Raw genomic sequence first — 25,235 nt, forward strand, 5'->3', positions numbered from 1 at the left:
TGCAATACCATCATCCCTAAAGATTATTCAGCATTGATTCAAAAAAACCAAGAGCATCCGCTCCTTAAATAGTCATCGTGTACTTCCTGTACTTCTTGGCTTTTTTAAAAATAAAGACCATCTACTTTTTTTGTGCAACTGAGGGCTATTAGCAGGAGGTGGGTGGCTGGAAAACAGAGACAGGCATGAATTTGACTGCAGTATAAGCAGGCAAAAATACTCCGTCAAGGTCAAAGAAGGGAACATTGCATCAGAAAAGCAGATCAGTTAAATTCTCCTGTTGAAAGGAGCTACTATGCCTGAATTTATACTCAGTCACACAACCGAGTGTGAGGAACTAGGACAGAACCAACATTTTCATGTCAAAATACTGTACCAATACAAATGGAAGTCAGAAAGGAGCTTGTTGTGGTTAAACAGTCTAAAAATTGACACAGATCCAGCACAAATTTAAGGAACTCTTATAGCATTCTGATAAAGATTAGGGATCTGGTGAACAGGTGGAGTTCCCACCAGCAACATAGAGCAGCCCCCACTATGCCATGCACAGAGCAGGAAAGTCAGGCTCAAGTCAGAAGCCTAGAGCAACAGCTCCTACAAAAAAGCCTTTTGTGATGTCAGGGAAGAGATGCATGCTGAAGCTTTTGGAATAACTGATTAACTCCAACATGGTTTTCTTGTTTCTCCCTGCCAACCTCCCCCAAGAGTAATGCTTTTTCCCTAAAGAGTAATGTCAGCTGGAATTAAAGATGTATAATTTCTTCCTTAAGTGTATTTATCACCTGAGCTCTGTGCCAAGGCTTTTCAGATTTTTTTTTTTTTTAACCATGAATAGCAGGCTCTGGGACTAAAAGGCTCTAAGGTCTCCCTATGAGTGCTGGAGGGACAAAGATGGTTGATTCAGACAGGCAATAAGGTGGTTCCCACATTGTGATGAATGGCACTTAAGAGAAGCAGGCATGCCATGAATGGTGTTGCATGCAGACTTTCTTTAATCAACTATGGACAACTATTGTCAATATTTTTTTCCAAGACAAACCAAGTACTACATAGCCAACACCTCCATCACTACAGACGTCCCTCTGAAAAGAGCTCTGGGACTTACTTTGCCTATCAGAGGCAGGAAAGAAGGGGTTAAACGTGTTTTGTGCCATCAGTGCCATGGTTTTTGATAAATACCTTTTAAGCGCTACTGTCTCCTCCTATTGCCCCTGTGCTTCTACAACATATGCTGTAATCCTGGGGTTGTGGAGAGCGTGTCGACATTCTTGAGAAGTGCCAAGTGACATGTATAGCTGAACACAATCTTTATGTATTTTAGTTACACTGAAACAGTAAACTAAACAATTCAGCTATGCATTTATCAAGATTGCACTTTTGCACTATAATTAAAAGGACTTTTAAAAAGCAGTTTATTCAAGGGAGAATCCTAGCATTTTTTCTTCCATATAGACCAAATCCCTAGGCAGTGCTGCTTACCAACATGCCCTATTAGATTTAGCAGCTGCAAGAGACATCTTTGGGTATGGCACCCAGTAGGCAAACAAAACACTTTTCCAGGCAGAGCAATTATTTTTAAATGGCTTGTTCTTGTGCAAATAAGACTTACAAGTCCAAGGCTACTTGGGTAGTATCCTAAAGAGCCCATATTCCAGCAGTATCCGCAGGCCTCCCTTACAGCTCTCCAAAAATCTTGTTTTATACTGCTAGTATTTCCATGAGGGATACCCATCATCTGATTAACTAAGCTTTTAACATCTGACGAACCAATATTGTTTGCTGGGTATAAGTCTCCAGCCATTAACTTGGATTTTGGCAAACCATTTAAGCCTGCTCAACCTCCTGATCAGTTTTAGGAAGTGACAAAAGCCAGAATATTTATATCGTAGTAAAAACCTATCACAAGCATCTCCTTTCTTCCCTCCTCAAATTTTCCAAAGCAGAAACAGCAATTAAGTACCCAACCCTAGTGAAGTTTATAAGAAATGCTTTACTGCTTTATTTGCTTTTCTAAAGTCTTTCCCTTGGGGGTATCTATGAGCCAAGAGAAAATGTAACCTTTTAGGACTACAACTACACACAGGAGTCCCAGCAAATGTGTGAGACACTGTGCATGCACCTCAGATACCACTAATAACACGCTTGCCCTCCCAACCAAATACATTCACAAATTCATACATCATCATGAGTGAAGCACCCATGCTTGTTCAATTAATCCAAGGCATTAAGGGAAAACTCATCTTTATTACATCAAAGGTGCTTTCCCCCCCGCTTCCTTCTGAAACATTTCCCCAAACTTAAATAAAGTTTCATATATTCACAACAACAGACTAATTGACCTTTGAAGGCAAGGATAACACAGCATTAACTACCCTCTAATAAATCTCATTTATAGGAAAGACAGAAGTATAAGACGAGATATTTTTTAAACAACAAATAGCACAAGCAAGAAAGCACTGAAAGTGCACAAAAGCATTACTTTCATAAAGCACTTGCATAAAAACACACATGGTCCCTAGGAAGGTGGATAAAATACAGTTAATTTTGCTTTTAAACAAAGCAAACAAAAAAGAGACCAGGATGTAAGCCTCAGCATTCTAACCAGGTTATGCAGTGAATTAATGACAGAACGTTGCTGCAACTCACACCACGAATATTCTCTTATACAGAAGTTTGTTCATTTCCAAAGTCAATAAACATTCTTGACACCTGAAGATATTCATATTAAATTTCTCATGTGAAAATCTCCTAGACTATTATGCATTTTCACAGGCTTCTTAGAAGTTACAATCCCCATGCATCCTATGCTTAGAGTATACAAGTGAAGCGTATACGCTTATCAGTTACAAATAACAAGAAAGGCTGTGTCAGCACTTACTCCTGGCAATGCGTGTCTGTTGAGTGACTCTCCTTCTGTTTGAAGTGTGGGTTCCCGAACTAAACCAATCATTTTAGGTAGTTTTTCATCCCTTTCTCCAGAATCATCACAAATGCTGGATCTGTCCAAATTAAAAAGGAAGATATCTTTGGAGATATAAGTGCTGAAAAATCTGAGAAAGCTTCTCGTACATGATTTTTGCATTCCAACTGTGGCTGTTCAGCTAGTATGAAAAACTACCAACTCATTTTCCCTACGTCCAGCTCATTAATCTCTCAGGCCATTTCTCTCACCCAGCCACCTTTCAAAAGGATTCAGCTTCTAACCATAAGGTTAGTAAAACCAAGCAATGGTGAATCAGAGATAAAGTCAGTGGTGTGGGAAAAGAGGAAACAGAGGTAGAACAGATTTAGAAAGAAAATGTTTCAAGAAAGCTTGGGACAAGAATTTTTTCCTGCATCCTTTACCTCAGAGTTGCAGAGTAGTGCATTTTTAACAGGAAAAAAACCCAAACCAGGAAGTATTTAATGGGACATCTTTTGAAGCTTGCAGTGAACTTCAGATACTTTTTTCTGGCAAGCATACTTGGATAACACAGGATTGAAGAGAGACATAAATCACATTGTTCAGTTTTGCAGAGCCATATTTATTTACATACAGATACAAAAATTAAAGCCCTGTTACTAGATTGACACTGGCAGCTCATAAGTTAGTTCACATTTGTTCCAAGAAATCAAGGCAACTGTTGAAAAAATCCACATACAGTTAGATTATCCCAGCTTCCTAATTCAAACTGAGCACAACAAAAATAAGCTAAGACCTCAGACATCAGGATACCAAAGCAAAGCAAGCATTTCAGTCTCCATAGAGGAGAGGAAAAGTGTGCGAACATCATATATAGCTCCATTCTATTCAGCCCTTCCATATTGTTGAAGGGCATTCAGATCCTGACTAGATACCATCATGAGAAAAAGCTGCTATTTAAGCCATCCTGTTGATATCCCCAAGGAGATCCTGGGAGAACAAGGTCTTCCTGTCTCCCTCCTCTAAGGGGCGTCAGCTGTGCTCCTCCTGTTTTAGGCAATGAACACAATTATATTTTTAATGCACACTCTGTTCTCTGTATCCTTTTACTATAGGCTTAACCCTTCTGGTAAGACTATAGCAGCACTTTGGAAAAATAATTTCTAAGAAAGAGGACACTACTTATCCCTGCGTATTTCAATAAACTTTATAGGCTCTCCTTACCGAGACTGCCCATTGTCCTCAGACGATGAGTGGAAGCTCTCCATCTCCTCACTGTTCAGGCCCAGCTCAGAGCCATAGCTCTGGTGCACCAGCTGCCAGAATTCCTGCTTGGTCAGCCGCTGAAAGAAAGCAAGCTAGTCAAGAACCACGGTATGGGACAGTAAAGCACAGGAGGTAAAACAGTAAGAAGTTTTAATTACGCCACAGCCTTTAACCTCAATTCTGACAAGGACTGAAAGCATTTAGGTATTACATTTCAAGATTGGATTTCAGCATTTTGGGGAACTGTACTCCTGTCTACTACATATTCCCAACCCATCACTGTTCAATCAATAACATCAGACATGAGAAAAATTGTTTTTTCCAGAAAACACACGCTTGTGGCCACTACTTGCTTCTTCACGTGTCACCAGCATTTTCACAAATATCTGCAAGGTAGCTCCCTCCTGAATTTCACTCAATACAGCACAATACCACTAACTAGTAGACAGCCAGGGACTCCCTTTTTGATCTTGAACAAACTGCCTAATAGATACATGCCTGTTTCCTCAGGATGCTCAGAGCACTTTACAAATGGTGAGAAGCTAGCGTTTCAGTTACTACAGATAGCACTGTCTAGGTCAGCCAACAGTCCACTTTGCCAAGGTGGGACAGGAGGTCTTCACTTTGGAATGACGCCAGAGTCCCTTTACATAAAATAGTTGCATTTGCTGAGCAACAGTATTACCTTGACTCATCACTAGCTAATCTTCTCTTTCTCTATAATCTCCTTGCCCTGCTTCTCACAGCTAGTGGGATATATTTAAGTTCTGTCAGATCATCAGGAAAGTCAGGAAGTAGTACGACAAACTCATATCGGCAGTGTAAGCAACTAGTTTCAAAGTCCACTTCAGCTGTAAAGGGCTAAAAAAAAAAAAAAAAAAGAAAGAAAGTAATAAGGTTCTGGGACTCAACAGAGCTCAGAGAGCAATACTAGCAATCTTAAAAAAGAAACACCACACTGGAAAATGTGCCTCAGCCACAATCCATATTGATCAAGGGAACAGAACTGTGCTAATGAGGCAGTAACACAAGTACTGCTTACTATTTGCATGAAATGATCACATTAAATACCCATGCATTATTTAAAGGGCTTTTAAATGATCCTCTCCACCTCCTTGCTCCACCTGTAGAGTGTTATACTACCCGCAATTTTAGACAGACATAATAAAGCTGACCCACAAGCAGGAAGGTAAATACGCGCCCATACACACCTCCGGCGCTCCCTCCCGGTGCTGCCGGCACCCACCTACCCACCCGCTCCCCGGCCGCACTCCGTCGCCCCGCACCGCGACAAACCTGGCGCTTCCCCCCGCACGACGCCCCGCCGGGCAGCGCCGCTCCCGCCACACCGCCGGCCTCGCCGGGTGCCGCCGCGCTCCCACTTCCTGCCGGGCGGCGGGGCCCGGCCGGGGCCGCTCCCCAACCCGGGGCCGCTCCCCAACCCGGGGCCGCTCCCCAACCCGGGGCCGCTCCCCCGCCCGCCCGGCGGCGGCTCCCGTGAGCGGGGCCGGGGCAGCGCCTTCCCCGGCGCGACGGGGAGGGAGCGGGGCAATGGCGGGCATCGCGCAGCGCCTGTCACCGTCGCCAGGACGGCCCCGGGTGTCCCTCTGCACCCTCGATGCGGGACCCCAGCACTGCATCGTAAGAGTGCCTCCCAGCCCCCCAAAACGGGGGGAGAGCGTGCGAGGGTCAGGGCAAACTCAGCCCAGTTCGGCACATAGCTGTTCTCCACCGCTCTGGAAGAGGTGTTTTTCCTTCGGGTATTTTCCAACACAAAAAGGTTTCAGGCTTTCCAGAAAGCGGCTGGCACAAGCATCCTATTGGTAGAGATCAGTTTCAAGGTATTTAATCCTACCGAGGACAAAGTAAACATTAAAATACAAAACACACACATATAAAGCAAGAGTCACAACAGCTCATGTGGCCTCCCTCTGCCACGGGGGTTTGTTCCACGAAGCAATGTAGTGCTAAAAAACACATGCATCAACATACAGCTGCCTTACTTTCCCCAGGCATGCTGTCTTTTGGAGCAGTAAACTCATAACCACAAACAACTACCTACAGCTGTTTTAATTAAATGGCTAAAAACAGGAGTAGGTATTACATGGTTTCAAAATATGACTGAGGTATATCTTTAGATAGCACACCTTTCAACCAGAAATTAAAAGACAAAGCCACTTTCACTTCAGCTACCCAATGTTGCCAGTGCCTTTATTTCCAGTCATAAGAAAATAACTGGGAAATAGCTAATGTCGCTAATTAAATTCACTAGCATCTTCTGCACCAGTTTGGGCAGGTGAGACTGCCCTTGTACAGAGAGCTCAATGGTTTGAGGAAAACAGAGAAACTTTCAGCTATGCATTATAGGGATCTATAAAGCTGATCCTGAGGTTTTATGAAGTCAATGTTACCAACTTCTGCTGCTATAACAGGATTCTTGCACTCTGTTCAATTATTCTTAGCTCAGCTAGATATAGCAAGTTGTTAATGGTCACAGCCCAAGATCAAACCAGACTCGCTTTATTATATGAGAAAGGATTAGTTCTGAAGGCAGAGAAGGGCACAAATTTTCTGGGTCAGACTTCGGCTTCTGAGAGGACAGTTTGAGAAGCTCTGAAGCTTGAAAAGCCAAATCTGAACAGGAATTACTTTGCCCATTCTTCTGTGCCGGGTTTTTCCTCAGTTCTCTTTGTATACAGAAACAAAGGCTACAAGAAGCAGCTGGGACACCTTTCTGTCTTTTTAACTGGGAGCATGAAACATCACTACTTTGTTTCACGCTAGACAAACTGGTGGCACAGCACAAGCAATACTACAGAATACCACTGATGTAAGTGAAGCCGCTGATTTTTACCCCCTACGGACAGATGCAGACACTCCATACTGGTTTACTCCACCACACACCACACTCCCACCAGGCAACTCTGATGTGGAATTTTGTCTGATTGCTTGTTCACAAGGGAAAACAGCAATCTCCCCCTGTAACTGCCCAAGCATGACTATCAGAATCAACCCAAGCTCTCTTTGATCTCTTAAACAACTCTTCTGGCACGCAAGGGTGCAAACTGACCCTTCCCTGAGAAGCTGTGGGGAAGACAGTACTGCTGTCCTGGTAGATGTTTGCCACAAGAAGCCCAGCTCATCAGAAATTCTGCTCCATTCTCACACCTCTAGACTTACCTGCTACAATGTCTCTGGAGACAGGTGCAAATCTCTACCCAGCAAAGTATAAGAAGAACAATAGGAAATTAAATCCAACTCTAAGGAAGAGGACTCATGGGAATTGAGACTGATTAAGATCTTGTTCCATTAGAAATAAGGAGCACTGTGTTTGTTTGGGATTTGAATGACCTGCCTAATTAGATTTTAATTTGTTCCTTTTCCCTTAAACTGGAAGGATATTTGACACCCATAAGCTTTAAGATAATAAAGCAAAAGTATAAATGGCATTGGTCTTACTGTCAATAGCAGCCATTATTAAACTTGTTTTACCAATCTGGAAAGCCTGTTGAAAAACAGGAATTCTGGCTGATTTTATAAACTGATGTATTATTGAAAGCCTCAGTGGATGTGGAAGCAGCTATCTGTTTTATCAAGACTGGTGTCATGTCTCTTCCAGACCTACATTAATGACTCCTTATTTTCCATGATGCTTCCCCTTTGCCCAAGAACATTTAAAAAAACAATGGCAAGGTAAAAGCCTAAGAGACTCTGAGCACATTTTGCAATAGGAATGGGGGGGAAAAAGTGGAATTTTCCTTGAAAGGAAAAAGTGTTTACATGGACATTTAAAAAAAAAAGCTTAAGAAACTACCTTCTTAAGAAGGTATCCACTGATTCCCAGAGGAACCAAAGTTGGAGTGCACCAAATGCACAGTATTGTACTCTGAGCAAGATCTGAAGGAGAAGCTATGAGTTAGAGAATTACAACTCAGCTAAGGGGATCTGGAATCCTGTCAGAACCGTGACACAAAGTTGGGGAGAACATCTTGACGGCCAAAGTGAGCATAGGCATGGAATAGCATATAACCATTTACTGTTTTTCTTACACAATGCAAGTCATTCCAATAGAAAGGCAGACTTTACAGAAGACTACTTGTACAACTGTCCAGGACATGCAATACTTAAGACGTACAAGGCAGAATGGCCACAAGATGGAGATCTGGGAAAGGGCATGCTGACCCTACCAAGAAGTTCTGCAGGTGGTGAATGCTTCAGGTATATCAGGTAAAGCAGATAGGTCACTCTTCAGGGGTAAGACCTTGTAACATGAAATCTATGCCCAGGAAACACTGAAGAGGGCAGAGCCAGTGACTGAAAGTGACCTCTCTACAAACGCGATTTGAAGCAATTGCAATTCTACTCCTCTGGATCCAAATCGTGCAAATTGGGGATTATCCACCATCAGGTGGCGCAAACCAGCACTGTGACAGCTGCATTCAGAGTTACACTTCTGATCACACCAGAAGGACTTTATTTCATAATTTAACAGTTGGATGTCATCTCCGGGTCTAGCAGATGTGCTCCAGATAGCTAAATATTTTAAAGCCTGTGGGTAATTTAGTTATTTCAAGAGAAAAATATTAAAACCAGCTCCTTTTAGAACTGATTCCAGAGTGAGATTTGGGGGTTTTGTCACAAGCCTATCCAATTCTGATGGGATCTCTTTGATCACTGGAGCCCAGAAACACCAGGCTTCACATACTCAGGGTACTGCATACCATGCCAGAGCCTCAGACATATGAGATCTTTCAGATGTATGCTGTGCCTGCCACGGGTGGCAAGAAAGCAATAAAACTGCTTGGATGCAGTAAGGGCGTTCTTTTAGGAACAGGTCAGTGGACAGCTGTCATTGGAGTGGAGTCAGTGGATCCAGCTCTAGCAACTTCAGTTTCTACTTTCCACCGCCTCAGTAGCCCTCTATAGCTTGGTTAAGCAGTAAAGAATCATAAAGCAGACCGATAGGTGACTCAAAACACATTCTAGCGGAGAATCAGACGTCTCTACTACATTGCAAAAGTAGGAGCTCAACCTGACAGAAATCCTGTTTCAAGAAGCAGCTCCAAACATACCACCGTAAAAAGACCCAACCTACATACACCTCATAGCAATGCTCCATTTTGCAACTGAGAACTCCAAGCAGAAATTCACATAACAGACTTAACAACGTACTTCAGCAACGATGCAAGAAAGCCAATAGCAAGATTAGACAGAAAGAATGAGAGTTCCCAAGCTACTCAGACGCACTGGTCCCTAAAACCTGCTGGCTTAATTTCATCTTACATGCAATCCATGGCTCCTACTTTCATATCTATCCTTTAGTTACTGCTCTGAAGTGAAAAAATGCTCCTAATGTGGCACTCATTTCAGTGGCAAAGAGTAGAAATGCACAGGAAAAGCTGATACTGAACAGCACAAAGTGTGGTGCATCTGTTCCAGCCCCAAGGATAGGTTTGTATAACTGAATGCCCATACATTCACCCTCCAGCACCACAAATTAACCACCTGAATAAGTTAATTACCATTCCTGACAAACTTTGCCTAACAAAAGAAAACAAGGTTAATTTCAGTCAAAAGATGACATAGTACATTCTGCGTTTTGCAGTGCTACTGCTGGATTCATGGCAAAATGGTTATGATGTTACAGTTAACTAGTATTTGATATGAGGGATACGAGATTTGCAGGAAACATTAGTTTTGCCTTAACTGGCACTTAATTTTCAGCAAGTGCCTTTGGTCTGCCTTAAAATTCATTTAACAAAAAAACTTGTGCGCACTACATATAAGTAGTGCAACAGCTTTAAGCCTTTGGGGACCATTGTAGTGCAGAGTTATATGCGGCTATTTCAGTGTTCAATTGCAACTGTGTTGAAATATTTAAACAACGAGAGCCATAAACAGGAAGGAATTGGTTTACAAGAATTGCATTACTTACAGTGATGTTCTACAAAGGTGTTGGTACATTTTTAGAAGTAAGATTAGCTTAAGTGTTCACAAATTACAATATAAATCAAGCTAACTAGCAGAAGTTGCCAAAATACACTTCCATATCATATCGTACAGCCTGCCTTTGTTGCATTTATTCAAGGTCAGGGGAGTTGTAATGAGTTGCTTGGCAAAGGTTCAGCTAACTTATCTGAGAAGGTGACTTTTGGCTTTTGCCTTAAAAGGAAAAAAGCTTTCACTGAAAAAGCATCTTGCCTTTTTGATCACAAGTTAGCCATAGAAAATGTGAAGCAAATGCATGCCAATTTAGTAATATCTGCTTGAGCTGGTAGCAAAGAGAAGCATGCAACCTATCTTCAAAGACAAAAAGCTCCATTAACAGCAAAGTTGTAGATGACAGCATGAGAAGGAAAAGATGGGAAGTTTATCTGGGATCTAAATTACAAGGAATCAAAGGAGAACATCAGATTAGATTTCTGTGTTAGAAAGAAAAAGCTAATTTCTTAAGGAAAGTTTCTTACCCTCCAGAGACACATCTGCTTGCATTAGAAAAAGATTGTTTTGTTACTTAAGCATAGGGATCAGCACTTAGAAGCTTACCTTATCCAGCAACACATTCTGCCATAAGCGGAAGATACTGAGATAGCTTCTGTCTCTTGCACTGAATGACGTGAAAAAAAACTGCAGGAAAAACAAGGTGCAGAAAGCTCACTTGTAGGTATTTTCAAGAAACCCAGAATGCTCCCTTTTATCTTGAAAATGCTAAGGTTTTCAGCACTGGCATGCTCCTCTCACACTGGGCTCATATTCCTCACACTCCACACTTTTTATCACTTTTAATAACTAAGAGTTATTTCCCCAACATCCACATAGTATATAGAGACACTTGCTCTTCTGGGCATTTATTTGCATTTATACCTTTGGCATAAAGGAAGAGCTCCCCCTCAACTAACTACACAGTTAAATCTTTCCCATTCTTCCAATAGGAGGTGGAACAAATCAGAGATGCACGTGTCTGTTTCTTGCAGGCCACAGTCCTTTCCATCCTTTTACCATATATTCCTTTTATTAATCTTTTTACATTAGAAGATGTGAAATTAAAATAATTAAAATAGATCAAATTAGATCCATCATTTGCAGTATTAAAATCTTTCGCATTTGAAAGCTTGTTTAGCAGAGAAAGAGGTTTATCTTCCTTGATGATGAAATTTAATATTTAGTGAATTGAGAGGGAACAGCCAAATATGAGGAATCACGGTCCATTCACAGACAACAGCTCCAGATTCACCCTGAAAAACTATTCTCTGTATCCAATCAAGAATTATTATTTTCAAGGCATTGACAGGAGAAGTATCATGAAGCATGTTGCACATAAGAGGATTCTGAATCATGCTTTTCAGTTTTTCCAAATATACACTCAAAAACTACACTTCCCAGAATATAAGATTCCCTGTTCTATGGGTAGATTTCTCCATGCCTTGAAACCTGTATCATAGCCCCTTTGTTTTCAGCAGTTTTCTTCCAGGGGCACTTTAAATCCAGTGAGATCATAAAAAATATCAAACTCAAGGATGCATATTCTGAATTCATGCCCTAAGCTTTTAGTTTTCAAATGGCTTTCCTTTGAGAATCAGCAGGATGAAAAAAACTTCTCTACTTTCTGGTTACTGCATCAACACTAGTCTGCAATCAAACTAAAGCTGAATTATCAAGTCAATACGCACAGGGACCAAAACACTAAGTCTATCTTCTAATCCTAACTACATTTAAAGATTTGACAGAGAAGTTACTTATGCACATTTAAAGCTACAAGTGCTCAGTGCTGGACATTATAATTAAAAAAACAACACGAAACCACAAACATATTTAAGTACAGGTTTTCACCTTCTCTCCTTTTGTTGCTATTTGTATAGCATTTGGAATGAGCCGAGCAGTCTTCTCCTTTGTCATGAAAGTAATATCCTTCAACGCAATAGAAATCTAAGCAGAAACAGATTTAATGACATATTAAGAGTCACTCTTAAGACTAAAAGTTTACAAAATCACAGAACATGGAAGAGGAACTCTAACCCCAAACCCTGGGATGCAATTCAGTTGAGATCACAAAGATAACTACTGGCTCCACTTGCTAACCTTAACAGCAAGCATTCCAAAGTAGAAGCAAGTTAAGATGACAGTGTAATTTATTCTTCTTTCATACTAGGACTAGGGAAGCAAGTAACTCTCTTCTTTCCTTCCACTCTTTCAGCTACACTCAGAATCCCAACCACAGATCTGAAAGCCAATTCCAATCAGTACACTATACATAAGGCAGGACATAGATCAGATAACAGACTATCTTGTCTATGTCATCTCACAGAAGTTTGCAACCTAGTCCAATTTCAAAGGTTTATTTGCAGTCCAGACACTGCAATGAAATCTTCCTGCTTGGGTGTGTTTGCCTTGAGTATTAGTACGTGAAGTGTTTCTGTTTAGAAAAGCATAGTCTGACTGGCTGCAACAAGCCATTTCCATTCAGCCTACCCCCTTCCCTTGAAGATAAGGCTGTGCTGCCATTCAGCTTAGAGAAAGGAAGAACATACAGTTGGATATTGCTTTTTGCTGTGCATGCAGAAGGTCCTCCACTTTCTCTGCATCAACACAGACTGCTAAGGAGGTCCCAAAGCTTGGCTCTAGCATTGTAGCTGATGAGCTCATATTGCCTTAAAATATCATTTAAGATATCACTTTGCTAGGTAGGAACAGGTTACTAGGATATATGCTGCTTTGGCTGAAAAAAAAAAAAAAATCAGTCTTTCAATAGTTTATATATATTCAAGGGTGTAATTTCAAAGAGAATTTAAAAAAAAATCTCAAGTCTATAATAAGAAACATTCAATCAGCAAATCCATCTGGTCAAATTAAGCTTGGTTTTCAGTTAAGCATTTCTACACCCCCTCTTTGTCTTAAGTACATGAGCTATTTGTTGTCTGTCCTGGGTACTTCAGAGCACACACAATAGAATTTAAGTTAATCTCTTAAGGTATGAGCAGTCTCGCAGCAGCAGAACATTTTACTACATCTCCATCACCTATTAACTAGGTTACCTTCCCTTTCTCATTCACTGCCTCATGCTATTTCTACAGCAGATGTAACACTTTGAATGAAAAGTTTTAACTCAATCTATTTTGACAGAAATAGAGGGCCAGCACATCACAAATATCTACTTTTGCTCATACTATTCAAAAGCTAGAGACCACAATATGAGAGCTTGCAGAGGTCATTAATAGGTTCTCTTCAGCTATTCTTAGATGCTCATATTTACATGCAAGATGAAACCAAGTTAAGGTTCAATGCTGGAGAGTTCTTAAACAAGGCAACACCACATATTGTATCACACTCCTGGTCTTACAGGAGAACATTACATGTTACATCCCTTTATAGAGCAACTCTCCTTGGTAAGGAGAGGCAAATCATTATCCAGAAATATAAAAGATCAGGTTTAGCATAACTCCTTCCTATGCTAAATGACTGAGCAAGCTTACTTCAGATGTCTCCAACACTACTCATTTTATGAAGCAACAGATCTGCATTTCTGCTCAGGGATGCAGGCTTTTTCTTTTCAACACAAAGTTACTAGGGTAAGATTGACAGGATAAGATTTGTTTGAAGAACTTTTATATCCTGATAGTCCAGGACAAAGAAAAGGTGGGATTCAAGTTAGCCAAGAGATCTTACTGTAGTCTCCCATCGGAAAATGTTGCTGTGGAAACAGAGCCAGTTTTCAGAGAGATACAAACGTCCTTGCAGCAGGATATCCTTCTGGAGTGCACAGGCGTAATCTATGTATAGAGAGCAAGAGCAAGTTTACTCACTTATTGCAGCTCAGTTGACCCAAACCTGTTAACTTAAAATGAGATAAAAGGTATTACAAAACAAATAAAAAGCTATGTATTTCATGTCTGAAGACAGACTTGTACTGGGTTGCATCCAGACCAGTGTCCTGGGAACACCCCAGTGCTAGAGTTGACAGAGTATCTGTGTGAGGACAGCACCCCATGTATTCACCCCCTGTGTATTATCCTGTATTTTCAGAGAAGTAGTATCAGGCAAGATCAGGAGTACATGGGAGAAGTATTCATAAGTCAAACTTCAAAGTACCTAAACAACACAATGCACAGTTTATAGTATGACAGATTATACTGCCAACTCCTATGTAACAGTAGTTCATATATTATCCACCAAACAGATCTATCACTAGCTAAAACTACCTGCAGTGAGACACTAAATGGCAGCTTGAAGCTATCCAGTTCAAGCTGACTGTCATTTTTATTATGATACTGCCTCTGGCTGAAACATCCCTACTGAGAAACAGGTTTCATCTAGAATGCAATTACCCACTGTTAGGTACCTGCTAATTAAGAACAAGAGCAGAAGATTTGGTTGCACTTTTTAAGAACCTCTTTGAGAGAGCTTTCATTGTTTCAGAGCCTGAATATTCAAACAAGAGGAATTTTCAGAAGTACTACTGCTAGAAAGTTAAGACAGACAGCTTTTAGAAGCTCCAACCTAAAGGTTACCTTATGTATAGAAAATACCCAGGATGCACCTATTCATGCAGGATGGTAATGATTTTAATTTTAGAGGTATCAAAGAGTTTTGTTATTTTGAAAAGCATTGTACCTGGTATTGTCCAATCCAAAATTTTCATTTTGTATACAAGATGAATACAGTTCTTGTTCAAGTACTAAGAGGTTCAGAAGTCCCTCACTGTCCTAACTTCAAGGTAAGCCTGCATCTACAGAAGCTTTCTCTTGGGTTTTCCCCTCAAATAATCAAGCAGAAAAAGTTCTTGCAACAAGCATGAGGTGTGTATACAAGCCCTTTGAGGTATAACTGCAAACAGAATTACACAAACTTGAAGAAATTCAAACCGATAAGTTGTAAATGCATGTTTAAAGAGAAGTCAGATACCAAAATGCTGGGAGAGCAACAAAGGCAGGCTGCAGGAGTTTGAGGTTAAGGACTTGAGGAAAGTATTACCAAGAAATTCACATCTGACTTCTATGTTTGGGGGAAGGAAAGGGATTCAGACCTGTAAATATTGGAGCACTGGGCAAGTGATGAGCAACACCATGACCTACCTACACAAAAGAGAATATCAAAACAGAAGAAGAGATTAGCATTTCTCCTTCTAAGTTTTCAGATCCAGTAACTTAAGATGCTGTTGTAAACAACATTTTCAGACAAATTAAAGTTAGTGGCACTCCTTTAAACTCCCATTTTGAAAGCCTAAGTATTTTCTCTTTCATTATAAGAAAATAATTATATTTCATATAATTTTTACATACAGTGCTCATTACAGTGGAATAGTCACTTTTTTTTTTTAACAGCTAAGTTAAGAACAGGAGCAGTTACAGTTCTTTCGATGAACAGTAGCAAGTAATTGCTTCTTTGAGCACTGTAAAGCCTGTGATAAGTTTCTCTGCATCACGCAAAGGAAGAGCTATTTGCCTGGAGGATGCAAAAAGTCCTTCCAAAGGAGCACTGGTTTTTATGGAGTAAAAACATTTGTACAAAGTAATGACTTCGCTTCTGATGAAGTGGGTGCTACGTTGTTGAGATTAAACCATTACTAAATCTTTCTCCAAGTCCTAGGCAGTCTGTTCATTGAAACAATGCTTCAGAGTTTGCTCCATGGCTTTCTACATCAATCCTGTGTAAGGAAAAACATCAAAACAATACTTTGAAGTAATATCATTTTCTTCTGTTTTACTTCTGTACTGAACTCAAGTATTTTAAAAATGCAGAAGGCATTTCAGAGGATAACTGCCTCCTCCTGAGGCTGAAAAAGGATGCAGGAATTTAACTGTTTCTTTGCAAGTGAAAGCTCTAATTTCTCTTCCATTAACCTGAACAGAACTCAGCATGCTGCAAGCATATACTGACATCCTTTCAATATTCACTTCCTTAAAGGTTGCATAAGACGAGATGAACTTTAAGCAGTCATGATGCCACTTTTGTATTAAAACACCACCCAATTCTTGGACAGTGTATTTGTTACACAATGCTCGGGCAGTGTAGGCAGACTTACCTGCAAGGCAAGTGATAAAAGAGGGAATAAGGTGCATCACTGCATGCAAAGGGGTAGGGTTATATGCTTGCCTTCATTGGGTTTTGCAGTGGAGCAAAACAGGGAGTCAGAGCTCAAAAGGAACATTTCAGTGCCAAGAAATTATGCACCATAGTCTGATATTTTCTGCCAACTGCTTCTGTCCCCTTCCACCATCTCCACTCTTTCAGCTGAGCTGTACTTCTATGCCTGCACCTGTGTCATGAGCCTATGGATGAGCTAACTCGGTATACTGGGCTGTGAAAAGCCTCCGCTCAAGGCCTGAACCAACCCAGAGCTAACAGATTTGCACAGCACAGCACCAGATAGTGTACCTCATGCTCAGCACTGGCCCGGGCAGTAACTACAACTGCACAGACCAGCACGAAGCATAAAATGTTTGTATCCTCAATATATCATGTTGACAAATCCATCCAAGTGCACAGCATAAGTCAGGATAAAATGAAGGTTGGTTGGTGTTTTCCAATAATCTCTTATGATGGCTGATGGGAATTACAAACCTAAATACTGAATTTTATGTCCTCATACCACATAGCTGGCATTTGTCTCTGAAGAGAGTCTTTTAAATTACAAGTACCCACTGTGTCACTCAGTCCCAGAAGTCACACGAATCAAGGAGCCTAAGGCAAGGGTCTAGGCTTAGTTCCAGGGAGCAAGGGAAAAGCTTCTACTAAGGATGATCTACCTACCTAACAGAATCACTGAAGCAACATCCCTCACCTTTGTATCCAAGCACCAAACCATTACAACTATGAAATCATTCCCTCCTCCCCAACATCTATGGCAACCGACTCAGTCATAACTAGTTGACTCAGAGAGAGGACTCAGACACTCACAGGATAGAAGATAAATGGTAATGACACTACAAGAGGTACCAAGTTTGTTGCCTGTTCTGGAAAGAACATAAAGCAAATTGAATGCTCTCAGCACTTTACCTCTTCTTCTCACACTTGAATCACACAAGCCCGTCAATGCACATATGTTGAGTTTATGTGCTCAGTGCTCACCCTGACCCTGCACAGTGACCCTTCTTTCCAGCTTGTCAGCTAACAGCTGCCAGACACTCACATTTCCACTGCTGTCAGGAAGGGTTTTGTCTAAATACCCACTAAAAAGTAGCAGCAGGAAAAAACATTAAGAGGCTCCCATCTCATAACTAGATGAACTGGAGGACTCTGTACCCTCTCCCTCACTTCTCAACCCTCAAAAGAATCTCTTTTTTCACAAAGCAGGCAGTACAGGAGGGGAGTATGGACTTGACTTTCCCTGAAGTTATTTGATGCTAGTTCGGAGACAGGTGAATACAAAGGCATCAGCTGTAGTTAGAATTTGCCATAAAAACCCCCACATTGGCACTATTGCAATTTGGAGTTATCAGTCAGAAGACAAGCACTTTTGGTGTGATTATGTCTTACCTACTATGAGTCTCTCTGAGTCTGGCAGATGAGAAAACTGTCTCTTGAATTCCTCACTCCTATATTTGTAAGTGGAACTTGAGAGCTGCAACAAAGAATGGTAAAAGGTTAAGCAAACAGATTTATTTTCAGCCATCAACTGTCTTCATACTGGATGTGTAATTTTATCTCAAAGAACAAATGAATCTCAAAAGAGCAATAAAGAATAGGTGGTATCTAAGCATGATCATCAGAGTAAGTTTATGCTTGCTTATGTAAAGTGTGTTTCCAGTATTTAGGATAGGCCAAACTGTTCCCTGAATTAGGCCAGATGCCAATTACAAGGCGTTACAGTTGTATGACGGCAACCTGCTCCACTCATAATGCAAGAGCCCCTTCCAGGGCTAAGTCTTCTAGCACAGACTAAGTGAAGAGGCAGCAAGACCACAACACAGGATGTAACAGAGCAAATCAAGTCCTCATACAGGCCACTAGCTGGACACAAGGACACAACCTAGAACACTTGTTTCTAATTGGAGTACCATTTTGGGAATACTACAATGCAGTGGATTTTTTTCCAGTTGCTATAATTAGACCTGTAGGAATAAAGGCCAAAAAGTTTCCTCCAGTAAACACAAATAGCAGCACCACCATCACATCTTGATTTCATGACCTCTTCTACATTTCATCCCACATTTAAAAATATCACTATGGTTCATTTAAGATTCAAATTAGGTAGTAAACTTACAGCAAAGATTAATATTGATGGACTTCAACTCCTTATTCTTATAAACAAATGCCCCTGCTCCCATTCAAATAAAGAGCTTCAGCACGTTCTCCAGAAACAATTCTGCTGTTAAAGCCCTATTTTTCATTTTATAGTAGTAACAAGGACATATTTTTTTCTTAACAGATGTTGGTCACTTATTTTAGGGGCCTAAGTAAATGCTGTATAAGGCAATGACTCTTCTGGATTATAACTAAGGAAGAAGTCACTCTCACATGTTACCAAAACCAGGTATATTTATACTATAAAATCCTCTTTTACACTTTTTTTTTTTAAAACCTTTCAAAGATCTTAAGCATATTGCTGCTATTTTCTCCTTGAGCACTTGTATTACTCCAAAACTTGGCATTCACCATTAAACCCATCTCTACCATAAGATCAGTGGCTATTTATGTTTAGGGTGTGAGAAGAAAGAAGAAAGGAGGCAAAGAACTACTTTTGACTGTATGACCTTGCAGCATGTTTACTAAGAAACCACACAGTTTTAGCACACTCCTGCAGCATGTTAGTTTATCACCTCCCTTTCATTATATTTGTGCTTGTTGTCAAAACAATCCTCTAACAAAGACAGACTTTATCTTCAGCTTGAGGGTCTTTTAATAAACTAGTGCAAATAGTGTCCATACCTTATCACATTTTGCTGTTTTCCACAGAAGAGATTCCTGCTTCTCACAGTTCAAAAGTTCCCTGAACATTACCCTACACACACATCATATGATGGTCTGGCATCTACCTATACTTGAGAATTGAGCTCTTTGTCCACAAGAGCACATAAGTGCTACTTCAAGGTCAGGTGTTTAAGGTCATACGCACAAGAGAGGGCAATGTTGCCCTGACTTAGTTCAGCTTTTAAAATAAAATGTTAATGTTACCTTTTATTACCATCAGTAAAAGAAAGTCTTTATGCTTGACCTCTGGCAAGAACATACTTGCTATCCATTAATATTCTGAGCATTGCAACACAAAAAGTAAGGAAGTGAGACAGAAAATATGTACACCCCTCTCCTTCTGAGAGGAGTAAGCATGAAAGCTTTAGTTGCAACTAACAGAGAAACATGTTAGACGTCCTCTAAGCTATATGCTTCCAGTTATATTTCAGCTATTTCTGACATTATCAAAATAATACACTTGGAGAAGATGTCATCTACTAAAGTAGATAGGCTATAGTTTCTTGGCCTAGCCACATTGTGCCCTGAAATACATTTTTCTAACTGATCACCTGAAACAGGCATCCAATGACTGCACCACTTTGAAGAAATGGAGTTCTTTGCAATTACTCTGGAAAATGACATCATGGAAAAATGAAAAGTTACCTCAGATCTATAAAGTTTCAACCTATAGTTCCAGAGACCCTACAGTTTATAGTCATACCTCAGTGGACTGAAGTCTGAGCTTGTGATGACAACGCTAACATACAAGGGGAAAAGAGAACTGGTCTGCCATGACAGCAAAAGAAAGTTCACAAACTTCAAGCCTGATGCATGAAACCATGATTTAAGAAGCCATGCTTTTAAGGAGAGAAGTAGTTTCTCAAACACACTGTATATGAGAGATAAGAGCTACAGTGAAGTTAAGCATTTTTGTGGCTATAAGACAAAAGGATCAGGAAGAGGAGAATAAGAACATTACAGTATCACAGACATGTTTATATTAGTGTCTGAATCAACCAATTCAACAGCTCCAAGAATACAAACTCAAGATATCTTGAGTTTTACTTAGAAATGGAATTCTTCTAGGACATAAAACCTGCTATAGCTTGTCTGAGAAAACCTTGCTGGCATTTAGAAGTGCTCTTTATCAGGAGTGACAAACAGGCTATAAGAAATCCTCTTATTAATTGTAGATTTCTAGTGAACTCTTAGGACATTTATGAAGAGCCTGCTCTGAATTCTTATCTATAAGCAGAAAAAAAAGTGAGAACGTTGAAACTTTAACCTTATCTTTTCCTTACTTTGTATGAAAACTAGCTCACTTAAACCTGTAATTGTTATGTACTCAGTATGTGGCTTAGCAATTAAGAGGTTACTCAATGGACTTGGGAAACAACAGGAACAATTTTAACACTATTGGCATTATCAATTTCCTTAAAGTGAAGAAAATAAGACACTTCCATTTCTATGAATACAGCATCTCTCATAATCACTATTATAATATCCAAGATGTGGCAGCATTTGAGGCAGATTGCCACCTCTGGGTTACAAAACTTACCACTGAATATTAAAAGAAGAAAGGCATAAATTAGGCTGTAGTATGCATTTAAGAGATGAAGACAGAAACTCATTTTTAACACATGCACTTTTCTAAGTTATAATTATAAGTCATCAGGCAAACATTTTGCCTGAGGATAATCTTAGCCATTTATGGTTATGCTATATTTAATCACTAAGAAAATTATTAAGTCAAGCCAGCAATATATTAGCATTCTTTATCTGAAACCACAAAATATACCAGAAACCTGTAAAATAGCATAAACAGAAAAACCTCTTCAGTGTCATCCAGAAAGTTTTACAGAAGACAGTTATGTAAGAACCAGATACTACTTGAAGACACATAACAAAGTGATTCTCATACCTTGTTTAGAAACAGACCAGAGTTCAACTATATAAAGTCATGTTCCAGTAAAAATATGTTAACTTAAATAGGACAAAGCCAAGTTATTTATGAGATAGAAGCCTGTTAAAAAAACCCAGCTTTCCTTCACATTTACATTTTCAAAGTGTGGACATTGCAAAGAAATTGAGCCATTTAGCAAACTGCAGAGGAAAATTAAGCTACACCTTCTCCAGGAGTACAGCAAAAACGCTAATCATTAGGAAATTATTTGATTGCACATATCACTAAGTATGCAAATAGTCAAATCAACCTCAGCAGAATGGTGTGCACATTTCTTAACATTTGCTAATGAGAGCAATAATTTTGCATTTGTTTTGTTAGTTTTTTCTCCTTGTTTTGAGACACCACAAAAACCACATTACCTGACAATTTGCATTCTATAGTTTTGACATGCAGCTATGAATACAAACAGCTGTGAACACAAGTAAGTTGACCTCACCATCAGAGTCATACAAGTCCGATGTCACCTCATTTTAAAAGATGCACACATACCTCCCTCTGAGCTTCAGTCTTGCTGTGTTACCAAGTGCTTGGGGACCCACGATCAAACAAGCCTATAAGCAAGCTGCCCAACCTACTCCCCTTTTACACTCTGAAGCCTCATTTAACCATCAAAACATGGCCACTGAGATGCATGGCTTTGCTCCTCTGTCTAAAGCAAGTAAATCCATGCCCACTATCTCTACACCCCACTTAAAGACCACCTGATGTGCTATTCCCCAAAGACAGAAGAGCTTGACCTGAACCTGCCTATGAAGTTTCTAGATGTGGTCAAGAACAAATTTGGAGATATTAGTACAGTTAGGATGAAAGTACTTTTTAATCCTACATTAGCACATTAAAGTAAACATTAAATATCCTGACAAAAATTGTTGCATTTCTACTGAAGAATGCATTGTTCCACCTACGCCCCCTTCAAATTAATCTAAAATCCTGCTTAGCATCAGGAGGAAAAAAACCCCAGGCATTTCTTCAGTCCATAAAAGTTCATTATGACTAGTCAATCTAATCTATAACACACAAGCTACAGCTATCTTGCTATTTAGCTCCTGCTTTAAAACCAGAGCTGCAATGACCAAATTTCCCTTTGGGAAAGAAAAAAATAATGTATTTTTTACCTTCTTAAATTAAAAAAAGTCACCCCAATGGAAAAAAATCCACCCTTGCTCTGGATAGTTCTTCTCGTGGTCTGTTGGCTAATCTTATCTTCAATTTTTGAATTATTTTTCGATTGCGAGCAAGTTACCCCATATCTTCTTTTGAGGTAGAGATTAAGCTTTGCAAGTCTATTAGCAAAAAGATTTTTTTCAGACTTATTCTCATTGCTCTTCTGAATTCCCTCCAATTTTGAATGTGCTTCTTGAGACCTAGATGTAGCATTGCAGGAGTCACTGCAAACACACATAAATGCAACTCACGTTTGCTTTTAGGCACAGAATCACAGTGGAAGCTCATATCCATGTGACTACCAGTCTCCCTTATCTTTTCACAGTTCTAGGGCACAGTTTTCCATTTCTTCTGAAAACAAGCACAAGGATGTATTTTGAAAGTGTCAGACTTGTTCTCTGTTTAATCCTGTCGCAAGCAAACAGTCCGGATCTACTGTGTTAGTGTTGTATTTTCACTAACCATTCCTGGACAGAATCACAGAAAAATTGTGGGTTGGAAATAGCTTTCAATTATTGAGTACTCACAAGCTTTACTAGCAGTAACATGCTGTTCTTTTCTTTGTCTTGGAGCATAAAAACACTGAACTTGCACAGGGAAAGAACCACTCACAGGACCTGAAGAGCAACACCACCTTACTTACGGTGATTTAGTGTGCTGCGTGCAGTATATTGTGCACTTTGGGACTGCATGTGTACAGTATCTTTTTTTTAAATAAGGAGCTATTTGATCACACCTGATTATCCACATAGTTGTATTTAATTCATAGGTCATACGAGGCACGTCAAACAACAAAAAAATGAAAGAAAGAAAAACAAGCAACTGTTGCCAGGGTTGGCTCAGCCATTGTATTCCCTAGGAGCCTGCTTTCCAAAAGTTCCCATGCTCTCAAGGAAATGGAAACTAGCTCATAGCCACAATGGGAGGGGGAAGAGTTTAAGAAGCCAGGACTATTTTACTTACATTCATTATATGCTTTTCTTCATTCACTCTTAGCTTCTCTGGAGAGGGGAGTCTCAAGCACAGAGCACTCTTCCACTGGGCCACTGGCAGGCACAGGGCTGTGCACTAGGGTCATTACATCCCCTTCTGTGGCCCTGCCCCCCTCTTATTTGCAGAGGCTGAAGGAGAAACAGATTTTAACATTTCTTAGTAACTGAGCAGAAAACAAACCAACGGCAGTTCTCCTTCACTGACATCTGTGTACAGGCAAAGCAGGATCCAGTAGGAATTCTGGTGCAACTATGTCTTCTGTTGGAAATAGAAGATTTAAAATTTCAAGGAAGGGATATTAAAATATATGTCATGAGCAAATACTGAAGCTACTGTATTTTCTAGGGTTTTGTTTGGTTGGGGTTTTGTGTTGGTTTTTTTAGGTTGGGTTTTTTTTGGTTTTGGGGTTTTGTTTGTTTGTTTTAAATCCTATGAGATCACATAAACAAGGCTAAAGACAGAATCCCTAGTCCCCCCAAAATGAATGTTACTACTAACTAGTTCTCACAGGTACATGGGCAGGCACACTGAAAATTTTAGACAGACTATTATTTACCAGTAACACCAGTAGCTTCCTAAAATTCTTGTAGGAGAAACTCTCAGAATTCTTTCATTATGGAGAGCTTCTGAAATACTGGATGCCCACTTAAAGTATTTGACACCCAGTGTCATGAAACTGACTGACTTCAGTAATTCCAAAAGGAAAGCTACTCCTATTTATTTTAAAGGCTGTGTCCTACAGCACCTCAACAGTAGTCCAGCCCTTACCAGCTCCACTGTGGACATCAGTCTCATCAAGCCATCGTTGACCTAACAAGTAAAAGAGTCTGCTTTTCTGAAAAGCAGTTCTGGTTGACTACTGACCAGGGAGACCTGTATCACAACTGTTTACCCCATAGTGTGACATGAACTTGGCTGGAGTCCTACTCATTCCCTGCACTTCATCAGCCACCTTGTCCTGAAAGCAGGAAAGAAGGTCTCATACTTGAATTTTGACTGTGTAAGTACAAATATCAAATCAAGTTGGAGCACAGATTGGAGAACAGCCTAGAAAATCCACAAAGTTGTCACAATTACAATCTTGACAGACAAGAAAATTTATCATCATAGGAAATACTGGGAACTATGCTGCTATCATCAGGTTATATAATTAGAAATAGAACAAAAATTCCATTTTTGTGAAGAATTTTTAAATTTGGCTTCCTTCCCAAGCAGAAAAAATCCTCAGACTTAATGTTTAAAAGATGAAAGATGTAAAAGTTCTCCAAAGAAATACCTTAAGTTGCACAATCAGTTAAAGATTTTTTTTAAATGTTCTTTAGAAAAAGACAGTAGAAAAGATCTGGAAGAATTTTGTAACAAAGTTACATGTTTAGAACATGAGAGGACCTCTCCCAAGTTTCTCCTTCAAGATCCTACCAGAACTAGCTCAATTTCACAAGCCATTACATTTCAATGAAATAGGGTTCAGCTGAAGCTATTCCAACAAGGTCCTTTGGAAACAAGCTGATAACCTTATCAATAAAAAAGCCTCTTGTTACTAGTGGTATTATAGACCTTTCCCTTAAAAAAAAAAGTTTGGATTGAGAATATCCCCTACTTATTCTGAAGCAATTGCTTTGTACTATGCAGTACTTTCTGCAAATAAGCGTTCTAAAGCATTTTTAAATAGTGAAGCCAATGTACTTTTGTAACAACTCTGATTTGGATATAAAATCTCAAGTTTGACACACACAGTGAGGAGCAAAGCATATGTTCCATTTCAGAAATAAAACTAACTGAGGCATGAAGCTAATGTAAAGTCAAAAGACATACACCCCCTACACATATCTCCTCCTCTAGCTGCCTGTTCCAACCCATGCAAATAAATCCCTGGCCAACACTCATGAAGCCTCTCGGCTTCCCCCCCCACTCTCACCCACTTGTTCGGAGCTGGTGCTGGACACCATCCAGCAGAGCTAGCTAGCATTCTGCCAGCCTCTGCTTGCATGCCAACTTGGAAAACAGGCTGAAACACGCTAGCTTTGCAGAACACGCACACAAGTGTTGCGGTAA

The 25,235-nt window shown here is 40.0% G+C and overlaps 1 protein-coding gene across 7 annotated transcripts in view; it reads right to left on the minus strand.

Moving 5' to 3' along the window:
* GRAMD1C (GRAM domain containing 1C) overlaps positions 1-25,235 on the minus strand; it is a 54,398-nt gene that overhangs the window by 17,741 nt on the left and 11,422 nt on the right. For 5 of the 7 annotated variants that reach the window (XM_075765797.1, XM_075765778.1, XM_075765789.1 and 2 more), the window contains exons 3-8: positions 17,642-17,726; positions 13,832-13,935; positions 11,999-12,094; positions 10,715-10,795; positions 4,127-4,245; positions 2,879-2,999 (exon numbers count right to left, since the gene is read on the minus strand). In XM_075765797.1, the coding sequence (XP_075621912.1) occupies positions 2,879-2,999; positions 4,127-4,245; positions 10,715-10,795; positions 11,999-12,094; positions 13,832-13,935; positions 17,642-17,726 (606 nt within the window). Of the gene's footprint in view, positions 1-2,878; positions 3,000-4,126; positions 4,246-10,714; positions 10,796-11,998; positions 12,095-13,831; positions 13,936-17,641; positions 17,727-23,150; positions 23,309-25,235 lie in introns of all 7 variants that reach the window. The other 2 variants (XM_075765822.1, XM_075765830.1) reach the window with 2 other exon arrangements.

This window comes from Balearica regulorum, chromosome 1, assembly GCF_011004875.1.
Source record: "Balearica regulorum gibbericeps isolate bBalReg1 chromosome 1, bBalReg1.pri, whole genome shotgun sequence".
In the NCBI taxonomy this organism is placed as follows: domain Eukaryota; kingdom Metazoa; phylum Chordata; class Aves; order Gruiformes; family Gruidae; genus Balearica; species Balearica regulorum.